This window comes from Cyprinodon variegatus, unplaced genomic scaffold (assembly GCF_000732505.1).
Source record: "Cyprinodon variegatus isolate N-32 unplaced genomic scaffold, C_variegatus-1.0 Scaffold363, whole genome shotgun sequence".
NCBI classification, from domain to species: domain Eukaryota; kingdom Metazoa; phylum Chordata; class Actinopteri; order Cyprinodontiformes; family Cyprinodontidae; genus Cyprinodon; species Cyprinodon variegatus.
Window position 1 is genome coordinate 217462 of NW_015150816.1, and position 12725 is coordinate 230186.

Here is a 12725-nt window from a genome sequence, read left to right on the forward strand (position 1 = left end):
CAATTTTTTTCTGTGGGAGTGAAAATCCACTCCCGTGTCAGTCTCTACTTCCAACATGGCTGATTTTTTTATTAACCCCTTTAAAAAGAACACAACTCAATGTTCTACTGTATTTTGCGCCATATCTATTTATTTGCACTGCACTGAACCTTTCCATATCAATGCCTTTTGCACCGCAAATTTCAAACTGGTTTTCCGTTTCTCCTACACTGTTTACATTCTTGATCACTGCTGCACTTTATAAAATAGAAATGCTGATTTCACTCTTGCAAGCTGCTCATTCACTGTTGAAAGCTGTACGCATCGAAATTACAATAAAGTTGGTCGAAGTCTTATTGTTGAATTGAGACCTATGGCCTAAATGGTGGATTGAGGGCTGTAGAGCCTCAGATGATCTCTGTGACCTCCTGGATGAGTCGCTGAGGTGCTGAATTTGAAGCCCCATTGGGGAGTTTCTATGGTTCCATGTTTTGATTCTGGGTGTGTAGTAATCAGGATTGGCTTTGGTTGGGATAATTGAACCATAAAATGTTTTTAAGAATGACATCCAGAGTCAGGAAACTCCCTATAACTGTTTCCCTTCAAAAAATAAAGTCATTTTGAAAAAAAAAAACACTTTTATTTCTTACCTTTTTTAAGCTTCTGAAATGTTTGATAATCTGCATTTAGACACATGAAACTGTAGGGAGATCCCTCCCGAAAAACATAAATCATAAATAAATCCCAAATAAATTCAGATTTTTGCCTCTAGTCTTTGTATTTAGAAAACTGCTGCTGTTGTGTGTTTTATAATTGTTCCATCCTGGAAAAGAAAGGATCCAAATAAATCATTTTTTAGCTTAAGAAGAAGACACTTCATGCTGAGTCGATGAAGTTTTGATTTATCGAAACCAAATGCATCAGCCTTAAGGCATCAGCTCCAAATTCTTATAAAGAATGTCTACTTCACCTAGAAATATGAGCTGACAGCTCCTGATACAATAACATTCAGCAAACTGTGCAAACATGGGCGTTACCATGGAAACCGGGGCTGGGCCTAAACCATAATAGATGGTCAACAGGCTGCCAGATAATCAGCTTTATTGTGTGTCTTTGTAAATAAATGGTGTCCAGATGTCAAATAAGCAGTTTGATTGGGTCTCATCCTGCTGCAGGTTTTGCTGTTTATCATCTGGTTCTTTTCCTGGATTCCAGCTGGTTGGCCGGATGGAGACTTTTATCTAAAACTCAAACTTCACTGACTTTGCAATTCATTTCCATGCTTCTGAGGATGAAAACCGGAATCTGATACAAACGTTTGCTCCGATGAGGTTTCTCTCATGTTCATGGGAACACCAGCAGGTAAGGAGAAGCAATAGATGTAATTCAGATTGTGGTTTTTGCAATCAAATAATAATTTATATCCAGCGGTGACTCAGACTCTTTAATACGGACGCCAAGAGCGGTCGAGTCCCTTCATGGTGGTTTTCCTGAGATAATAATTTTCTAATTATTTAAAGATAACAAAGCCGATTTCTTGTGATAACGAGATGATTGGTTTGTGTTAAAACTGATTATATGCTTCAAAACCACAACGAAGGAAGAGGATTTATAAAGTCATGGCAGCCTGTGTGAAATTCTGTGAAAAATCCTGTGTTTAATTTTAACGTAACGAGACGATGTTGTTGGTTTGATGATTTGCTTCCAGTTCTGATTCATAAGAAATTAGATCTACGCCTCCTGCGTCTTAGTGCCGGGTGTTTTCTGAACAGCCCCGTTGTTACTAACCTGACTCCACCAGATGGATTTGCTCCGCATATCCATCTGGAAACCTTCCGTTGAAGTAATTTTGGGAAGGGGCGAAAATACTGGTTAGCTGATTGGCCTATGTTGGTGATAGACGGGCCAAATAAACCAATCAGATCAACGAAGCATATGACGTACTAACAGAGCGACGACGAAAACACAACCACAAGCCAGGCTACTCTTGCCGAAACCAGTCGGGAGAAGAGCAAAAACATCTTTTCCTCTGAGAAAAGCCTCCAGAGCAGTGTTTTGCTCTTCTTTCAGTGAAGAAATACTCTGTAATTCCGATAAAACTTGCTCGATAGCCACGCTAACGCTAGTTTCATCGGCTGAAGTCGCCATGTTCTTTAGACTGAACTGTCGGGCTTTTCGTTGCGTCACACCTCAACCCGCCTCAAAGCCAACGCTGATCGGACATTTGTTTGGTGAACGGCTCCAATTTTTCTTTAACGGAGAGTAGCCAGATTGATCTGCGAGTGAAACCTTGAAAGCTTACGACGTTGTTACACCTGTAACAGGTATAAGACGCATTAACCCCCAAAATGAGTCCAGATAAAAGATTTTCATTAAAAAACAGATTTGTTTCTACTGTATTCTATGCAATCAATCAGCCATCTCGACCTGACAATAAGTGAAAAGAAAAAGGAAACTAAAAAACGGATTATTTGCTCAAATTTGGTACCCCGTCTGCAGAACTACGGTCCCTCAGGCATGGATGGACTGGGAATCCAGGGCTTTTGGTCAGCCTTATTCATTACTCATACAGGTTAATCATTTCGTTATCTCAAGAAATCAATAACTGTTTTCTCATGATAACGAGATAATTATCTTCTTATCTCAAGAAAACAATTAAAGGTTCAACCGTGATAACGAGATAATTATGTCATTTTTTTGAAAAGGCAAAGTGAAAAAAAAGTCGACCACTCTTGGCTTCCGTAGTTTGAGACTCTGAGTCAAAAATTTGATAATCTTTGATGATCTGTTCATTTTAACTAGACTTTAAAATCATTCTTAATATCCTTATAGAATAACTTTAATCAACGTTATAATTTTTTTGGGTCGCTATTAAGTGTTTATAATTTTTCATTATCATTTTATTAATGAAAGATGATTAATAAGACATGGATTTTTAGGCATTTTTTAATATTTGCTCAACTAAAAACCTGATTTTGTTTTTCCTTTAAAGTCGTAGGGAAGTCATATTCAAATGTCAAATCATTCTGGCTTAAACATATATATAAATGTACTCTTTATGAGATGATATTGTCCTAAAATTTAGAAAATTTCTATTTTGAAAAAATCATTGTTTTAAAAAAACGTATCTTTGATGTGTTTCTGTTGTTTTTGCTTTCTTTCTGCTTTAGAAGGGACTTGTTCAACGTGATGTTGTAAGGTTCTGATGACAGAAAGTTTGTGCTCCAGTGGGTGCTGTGAGTCAAAAACAAGGAAATGGTCAGTGAGTTTTCTATAGACTTGAATGTTGAGGTTTCCATCCCCTTCCATGCTCACCAAACAGTCCAGAAAATGTAGCTTTTAGTCCTTGGCATCCTCTCTGATGAACTTAATGTGGTGGTCCAAAAATATTGGTCATATTTAAAAGGTACATTATTCATTTAACCTTTTTTTTTTACATATAAAAATCTAAAAATGGCATTATAGTTCAAGTCATGTAGGTGTTCTGTTAGATCCCCTAATTTAGGAACTTGCCCATTCCTACATGCTTCAATCTGACCAAAGGTGGAAGAAAAACTTCACCTCAGTCTCAGCTCCTCTGCAGCATCCGACTTTTTTTTTCGATCCGGGATTTTCTTGGATCTACCTCCATCCATATTCACATCAGCTCCCCACCTTCCAAACAGCTTTCCCTGAGCATCATACTTCCACTTCCATGTTTTATCCTGGGAAGGATGTGTTCAGAAGGCTGTTTAGTTTTCTTTAGCTTTAGCATTACTCATATGAAAGCTAAATAATTATGTTTTTCTCCTCTGATCAGGGGAACAAATGTGAACAGCAGTCACTTAAGGCTAGATTTTCAGTCTGCATGACTAACATAGGCTGCTCAGTGGTACAGTGGGTAGCACTGCCGCCTTGCAGCAAGAAGGTTCTGGGTTTGATTCCATTTCTGCATGGAGTTTGCATGTTCTCCCTGAGCATGTGTGGGTTATTTCCGGGTACTCTGACTTCCTCCTACAGTCCAAAAACATGACTGTTATGTTAATTGGCTTCTCTAAATTCTCCTTAAGTGTCAGTGTGTGAATGGTTGTCTGTCTCTGTGTTGCCCTGTGATGGACTGGTGACCTGTCCAGGGTGGACCCCGCCTCTCGCCCATCGACAGCTGGACATAGGCTGTCAATGACGACCCCACTTGGGATAAGTGTGACGGAAATTGGATGGACGGATGACTAATAGTTATTAACATCTTGTCCTTCCTGTAGTCTTCTGCAGCTCCTCCAGAGTCCCCATGGGCTGCTCTGCAGATCAGTGCATCTGTGGCTGTATCAGTGCTAATAAATAAAAGGGCTAAAGATGAATGTAACCTTTAGAAAAATGTTATTTTCTGAATGTATTTTTACTTTAAGAAGTTCAAGTTTCCAGGTGCATTCAAGGGTTTACTCTTGGAAGTGACGAGTGGATTAATCTGATCTTGAATGAAAAAAAACCTCTATTGGTTTAGGGTAAACTAAGGGTTCAGTTTCTCCATGTAGACGGATGTTTTTAACAGAATAACTGGGAAGGAGAAAGATCTCCCGCCTGAGACCACAGCGTTTAGTGGCACCGTTAGCGACGGTGGGCACCATGGCTGCTGCTTATTAAGGAGAAGGCAGGAAGATATCCTTCAACCACACGGCTAAGTTTAGACCAAACTAACAATCTGAGACAGTTTTGGATCCTCTCTGGAAGCTATTTTGGTGAAACCATTTTTGTACCTGACCTCAACTTAATGAATTTCGAGTGCGACTATAAAGAGCTGCAGCTCAGCCTCAAAACAGCAGCTAATTAATAGGCAAATGTCACAAAATGAGTTTATGATACTTAGTTACCTAAACTGGTTCTGATGGAAACGATGAGGCTCATTGTTATTCTCACGTATAAAACACAAAAATAATTAAAGGTTTTGTTTTTTAGATCTTTAGATCTCTAGATTCTTAATTAAAGTCCAACAGATTAAGAGTTTTACTTCTTAGGAACACTAAATGGGAAAAGACTGGGAGAGTTTAACTGGTTGACCATAATAGCCTTAATCTCTTGAGGTTTGAGGAAACGCTGCAGAAATTACCCGTCCTTAAGAAAGATGTGCTTTCTTATTACCCCCACCGCAGCTAACTGCTCACTCATTGCTTGTGCATACTGAACTAAAATGCTGTTAATTGGTAGCGATTGTGAACGGGGAAGTGTTCCTTCTTCCTATTTAAAACCAGGGAAATTAAAAATACATCTCTGTGGAGCTAACACCGTTCCTTGGGTAGCATGGCTTCCTCTTTTAGCTACATCTCCAGTCAGGTAACCTACTTCTCTTATTTAATTAAAAGTTTCGCAGGCAAAACTCATTATTGCAGAGTTTGAACTTTAAGGGAATGAGTCGCCTAACCCCGAACATCTCTGAAAACGTAAACATCTGGAGCAAGCAGCTGTGTGCAAACACAATGCCAAGAAGCAGACAATGATTTAACAGATGAAACGGTTGCTGCTCCTCATTATGCAGAGTTTTAAGGACATTTCCAAACTATTAAAATGTCATTGTCCTGCAGAGACAGAGAGCGCTTCCAGGTGGGGAACAGCAGGTTGCTTCCCCAGAGGATTCATTTAAAAAAATAAAAATATGGCAGTAAACTCAATAGAGATGCTGGAAAAGATGAGATAGGAACATTGATAGGCTAACTTTTAGGTTTCTCTTATCAATTAGACCGTAGGAGACATTTAATATCAACATGTTTAATCATGGTATTGTACTTTGCATTGAAAGTGTTGCGTTCAGGGGCGCCGCCAGGAATTTGGTGCCCTATGAAAGACATTGATACAACTGCTATAAAGATCGACCGAGGGCATCGTTTACATTTTCAATGTAATTTTTACAGTACAATCTCAATTAATGAAAATTATCCTCAGATGAAAAAGTTAAATATACAATAACTTTACACTGCAAAACCAATATAAAAATAAGTCAAAATTTCTTAAATTAAGTGTATTTACCCTTAATCTGAGCAGGTAAATTAGATAGTTTGCCAATGGAATGAGTATTTTTACTCTAATAAGACGATGCAATTGTGTTTTCTTATTTTAAATGTAAATTGTCTTGTTCCATTGGCAAAATGTCTCTTTTACCTCCTCAATTCAAGAACAAATGCAGTTATTTTAAGAAAAAAACGACTTATCTAGATTTGGATTTTTTGCAGTGTAAACTTTACATTAAAAAATCATCTTCTCAAAGTTATAACAGCTTATTTATAACAAAAAAAATATTTATCTATGTACACATGAAAAAAAATAGCTTTTGGATTTTGAAAATATATTCCTATTTTATTTCGCTTTAAATTCAAACAGAGGAGAGATTATTTTTATGCTGGCTTTTTATCCTGATTTATTTTTCATTTATGTTACACTGAAAAAACAATCTAGAAATAAGTAAANAAGAGAGCACATCCAGTTAGTCACAGTCAGAGAAACAGGACTACACTGGGGATTACTTCTTATATTTGAAATATGAAGTGAGTCATTTGTTTTCTTCTTCTTTTGGTGTTTTCTGAATGTCAGCCGTAAATTAGAAGAAGAAAAAAAGCAGTTTGAGGGTTGTTTTTTTTGTTGAAAAATTAACCTCAACCTTGTTTCCAGTAAAGTGGCATTAGACATTGCGTTGGACAGGAAATTCACAAGAGACATTGGTAAATCTAAACATATTCACACTCACAAAGGCGCTAAAATACATGATTTGATAAATCATTTGCAATAAAGTGGAAAGACAGAGATAACTAACTGGAAATGGATTAAAAGCCAGGAAAGTGGCTGAAATTTGAATTATTTAGAACGTAATCTTGCCCTCCTCAGTTGACATAAATATCAGCTGGTTTAGTTCACACTGATGGGCTACAAGAGGCAGCGCACGGAGCGCATGTGACGCGATAAAGAAAGGAAGCCTCTCTGGATCTTTGCAACCCATCCTGCTGGAGAACATAATTATGGCTTTAGTTACGGACACAGACATTTGCCTCATTCTGAATGTTCTAGGGATCAGGGAGAACATTGCTTCACCATAAACCAGATAATACTAAAGATCTTTGACAGAGAATTAAATAACAAAAAACAAAGAGATCTTCAGAAAACATTAACCTAGTTGGTAGAATATAATAGAGATTTCTCCTATCCTGCAACATCGAGGACATCTAGGTGTGTCAGCAAAACAAAATCGAAGATGGAAACATAAACATAAACCACAAAAACAAACAATTTTAAAGATATAAATATTAATTAAAACCATTTTATATAAGCCTCTCCCTGCGTTTCAAAATATCTCAGTGTCTGTAGTCTCCTGGGTATCTAATGGTATTCAATTAAAATGCAAACGGTCAGCTATTGCAACCTTCATCCCCATTTACTGCAAAAGACTCCGCTACTGAGGAAAAATGATGTAAAATTCTGGTTTAAGGTTTGTTCCGGATCATTTAGAAAAGCCAGTTAAGAATTAGGAGTACAGCTTCGTCAGGCAAAATGCAGATTTCCTACAAATGAAGATAAGAGGAACTGAAAAAAAAAACGACTATGTCATTCTGAACATTATCTAAGAATAATCCCAAATACAAATCCATCAAAGATTTTATAGACTAGCCTGCTAGTTAAATGCTAAGAAACTAGTCCGTGAATCTGTTGGTTTAAGGCTGGACTATTGTAATTCTTTACTATTAAGAAGTAAAATGCTGCAGCCAGAGTTCTGATAAAAATTAAAAAGAAGATCATATCTCTCCTATCAGTGTATTCTCATCATCAGTTCGTATGAAATCGTACGAAAAGTTACGCACAGTATTTCGTAGGTTTTTGACGTTTTTTTCGTCGTAATTCGTCGTATTTTTACGTCTTGCCTCGAGATAAGATATCAGTGCGCATCTTACACACCATTCAATAACATACAATTTAACATACAATTAACCCTAACCCTAACATACAAAACAGCAACAACCTAGTGAGAGACATCATGAAGTAATTATTGCACTGTCGAAAGCTCGTCCGTCTCAGTTTTATGTCCGTCCGCTGATCTGCTTTTTTCGCCTGGATGGCTGCACATGCGCACTGATCTGTTTTTTCGAGGAAAAACGTCAAAAACCTACGAAATACTGTGCATAACTTTTTGTACGATTTCATACGAACTGATAATGAGAATATGTTGCTCCTATCCTGGCTTCTCTTCATTGGCTTCCTGTTAAATACAAATTAAAACTTGTGTCCTCTAAATAACCTCTAAGCTCCATCGTATAACGGAGATCTGATTGTTTCTTATGTTCCTAATAGAGCATTCTGTTCTTAATCTGCAGGTTCCAAGAATGTCTAAAAGTAGAATGGGAGGCAGATCTTGTAGCTTTCAGGCTCCTCTCCTGTGGAACCAACTACCAGTTTACATCTGAAAGACAGACACCCTGTCTACTTTTAAGGCTAGGCTTAAAACTTTCCTTTTTGATAAAGCTTATAGTTAGAGTGGCTCAGGTTATCCTGAGCTATCACTATAATTATGCTGTTATAGGCTTAGACTGCTGGAAGACATAGGGACCCCTTTTCATCATTCTGCTTCATTCTCTTATTTTCCAATTCTGCAATATTTGTTAGTTTAACCCCTAACTTTATGCTTTCTTTGCTTTTTCTCATCATTAGTAGTCTTATGCACACCTCTTCACCTCATTGTTGTTGTTAGTGCATTATATGGTTTTCGAGTTGGCAGTTAGGTTGGTAATTGTAAACAGACTGCTTGAATACAACTCCACGGATTAACATAAACTCTTTGGAGAATTAATTCTCACTTTACTAAGTGCTAAATCAACACTGTAAATGTATCACATTTGATTTCGCTGTGTGGTTAGTAAAAGCATGCTGAGAGCACAGCGGATTATTATTATTTCATTAAGGAAATTAAAATCTGTTGCCATTGTAGCTGCTAATGAGAGGCTGCTAAACCAGATTCTGATGGATTCTGTATGATGACAATAAAGCTTCTGAAGTAAAACTCTACATCTGTAAATTCAATTATGCTATAGACTGAGAAGTTAAACAGTGATGAGGAACTATGTGACCTGGATAGCAGAGACAGTTTGTCTTAGCTTTGGACAGCAGCAGCTGTTTGCACAGCCCTCCCATCCTCCCTCAGAAACCTACCAGCTACTGCTGATTGTGTTTTATCTCTGCTATCCTTCATCATCGTGGCACTGCAGCTCTCCGTTGCTCATGCATCGAACTCTTGAAAAGTTTCATGTTCTGCTCCTGCTCACTCACCTCGGGGTATTGACCCAGACGATGCCGATGTGACAGAAGAAAATACACTCTTTGTCTTTCTGATTCTCACAGGAGCAGCGCTTTTCTCGCCGGTGGGCTGTGTGGGAGGGGGGACCCTCCTCTGCCACAGGGCTCATTACAGACACTGGAAACAAAGAGAGGAAAGAAAGTGACTAAATGGGAAGCAGATAAATTTTCCATAGATCTTTTTTCCGTCACACTGAGGGGTGCTGGTGCCTATCTTCAGTTGTGTATGGGCGAGAGGCGGGGTCCACCCTGGACAGGTCGCCAGTCCATCGCAGGGCAACACAGAGACAAACAGGACTAACATCCATTCACACACACACCTAAGGAGAATTTAAAGAAGCCAATTAACTTAACAGTCATGTTTTGGACTGTGGGAGGAAGCCGGAGTACCCAGAGAGAACCCACCCACTGCTCCACTGAGCAGCACCAAACTAAATCCTCATATTAGATAATCATTGTAGTTATTATGAAATATATTTCACAATAAGGAGCTGAAAGTTTGACTTGCATTTATGCATTTCTCAATTTCATTGTCACATTAAATATTTATGTTTCAAGATGACACATATTTCTCTGCAATTTATTTATTTCATTTTGAGCCATTTGGCTTTCCATAGGATGTTTGGGTCAAGGGGAATTTCGCATTCCTGTAGTAAAACAGCTGTCAATTGATTGATTTACTTTACTGATCTCACAGTGGAGAAATGTACTCATTACATCAACTCAGCTCAGTGTATGTATATACACTCACCGGCCACTTTATTAGGTACACCTGTCCAACTGCTCACTAACACTTAATTTCTAAGCAGCCAATCACATGGCAGGAACTCAGTGCATTTAGGCATGTAGACATGGTCAAGACAATCTCCTGCAGTTCAAACCAAGCATCAGTATGGGGAAGAAAGGTGATTTGAGTGACTTTGAACGTGGCATGATTGTTGGTGCCAGAAGGGCTGGTCTGAGTATTTCAGAAACTGCTGATCTACTGGGATTTTCACGCACAACCATCTCTAGGGTTTACAGAGAATGGTCCGAAAAAGAAAAAACATCCAGTGAGCGGCAGTTCTGTGGGCGGAAATGCCTTGTTGATGTCTCGATTTCTGCTGCGACATTCGGATGGTAGGGTCAGAATTTGGCGTCTACAACATGAAAGCATGGATCCATCCTGCCTTGTATCAACGGTTCAGGCTGGTGGTGGTGGTGTCATGGTGTGGGGAATATTTTCTTGGCACTCTTTGGGCCCCTTGGTACCAATTGAGCATCGTTTCAACGCCACAGCCTACCTGAGTATTGTTGCTGACCATGTCCATCCCTTTATGACCACAATGAACCCAACTTCTGATGGCTACTTTCAGCAGGATAATGCGCCATGTCATAAAGCTGGAATCATCTCAGACTGGTTTCTTGTACATGACAATGAGTTCACTATACTCAAATGGCCTCCACAGTCACCAGATCTCAATCCAATAGAGCATCTTTGGGATGTGGTGGAACGGGAGATTCGCATCATGGATGTGCAGCCGACAAATCTGCAGCAACTGTGTGATGCCATCATGTCAATATGGACCAAACTCCCTGAGGAATGCTTCCAGCACCTTGTTGAATCTATGCCACCAAGAATTGAGGCAGTTCTGAAGGCAAAAGGGGGTCCAACCCGTTACTAGCATGGGGTACCTAATAAAGTGGCCGGTGAGTATATATATATATATATATATATGACAGAAGTCCCACTGTAATATAGACTTTGTTCTTTATTTATATAGCAACAAAAATAAAAAAACTGCTTTATTTGTTAGACTTTCATTTACATTTGATGTGTCTTTGCCAAAAACAATCATATATAATGAAAGCATTTATCACCCAATGTAAAAAATTGAAGGATTAAACCCCCTTGTATAGAGACAGCACAGCCTATACAACAGCTGTTTCTCTTAGCAAACAAAAAAAACTAATAATTCAGTTCAATTTTAGAATCACAAAAGAACCCAAGCATGAAGTATTTTCTTCTATCATTTTTTCAGACCTTATAACTGGCCTCACACCAGACCAAAAATACTGCACTGTAACTGTGTGTGTGTACACCTGAACACACAGCAGCACATAACAACATGCACACATGAGCGTGTTTAAACCAGCACTCTGGGCCAATAAAGCAAAAAGGGCCCACAGATAGGCTTTGATGTTGGGTACAGCACACACCGGAATGTTTGGGCGTCTAAAGAGGGTTTTACACGACTTACACATGGGAGCAAAATAACACCTCTCCTTACCATAAATGGTGTAGGTCTGCTCTTTAGGCTGCTGTGTCCTGGAGAATCAAATATTTGAGGTTGTTATTCATGTAAAGTTACCAAGGAAGCTGTTATTTTGGCCACTGTTGTCCAAAAATCCCTTGGAGGGGAGTTTTTTACACTTTGGGTTTTATTTTTTCAGCAACATTCAATGACTTCTCCTCAATAAGGAGTAGAGCAAAGGTAGTTGTTCTGTGTCTCCAGTGAAAACTAACTAGAAATGTGAAAAAGTTTGAGGTTTTGGAGATTGTTGGACTGAGAACATGTTCAGATTTATCCAATATCTCCCCAGGAAACACTAGAAAAAACAAGTCCAGCACCCTTAAGGCTCAGTATCCATAGTTCCTACAAACAAAGGGCTGAAATCAGCGCTGATTAAATTAAACAGCATCTTTAAGGGAATAACTCTTATGAAACTGAAGCACAAACATTTCTAAGCAAAGCCAGGTCTGTCTCTAGAGATGTTGTCTGCCTGCTGCCATTACAAAGATTTGTTCTACCCAAATCCAGGCATATCATACAGTGCTGTTTTTGTTTTGTTTTGGAACATGAGATCAAGTTGGATAAATTCAGAATTTCAAAATGACATCCACCTCATTTTGGGAAATTCTTGCCTATTTTGCATACCCAAATGGAAAAGCAAATAACGCAGGAACTGTAAGCCCAAATTACAAGTGTGATACACTGTTTGAAAGCGAACACCTTATAGGTTCAGAATATATACAAGAAAATTGGGTGAGTAAAACACAGCTCAAGCTTTATCAGCTCAAACATGACTCAAAGTTGTTGTTTATTTTAATTCTCAAAAATGACAGGTCTTTTTTGAACATCAATAATAAAGACATGCTTGCTTGTGGTTAATTGTGCTGTGGTGCACACTGTGTCCAGGAAATGAACTTGGTGGTTGAATTGTGGAGAATCTAAGCTTTCCAACGATGTCTAACATGTCTATATTGGTAAATATTTTACCGGTGTAATTTTCAAGCGTTCTGAGTTATTAGTTTTAAAAGCTTCGCCGGCAACCCTGTGGATTTTGAGAGGTTAAACTCCAGCCGAGATGCAAAAATGTAGCCTCGTGAGACCATCCTGATCTGGCGAGCTTTCAAGGTTTCACTCACAGATCAGTCTGGAGACTCTCCGTTAAAGAAAATT

General features: G+C 38.6%; 1 protein-coding gene across 1 annotated transcript in view; it reads right to left on the reverse strand.

Annotated features, from left to right (window-relative positions):
• Positions 1 to 12725, reverse strand: part of LOC107092022 (endothelin-1-like) — a 61250-nt gene that overhangs the window by 12718 nt on the left and 35807 nt on the right. The window contains exon 2 of the mRNA XM_015386294.1: positions 9256 to 9400. Coding sequence (XP_015241780.1) covers positions 9256 to 9400 — 145 coding nt within the window. The remainder of the gene's footprint in view (positions 1 to 9255; positions 9401 to 12725) is intronic.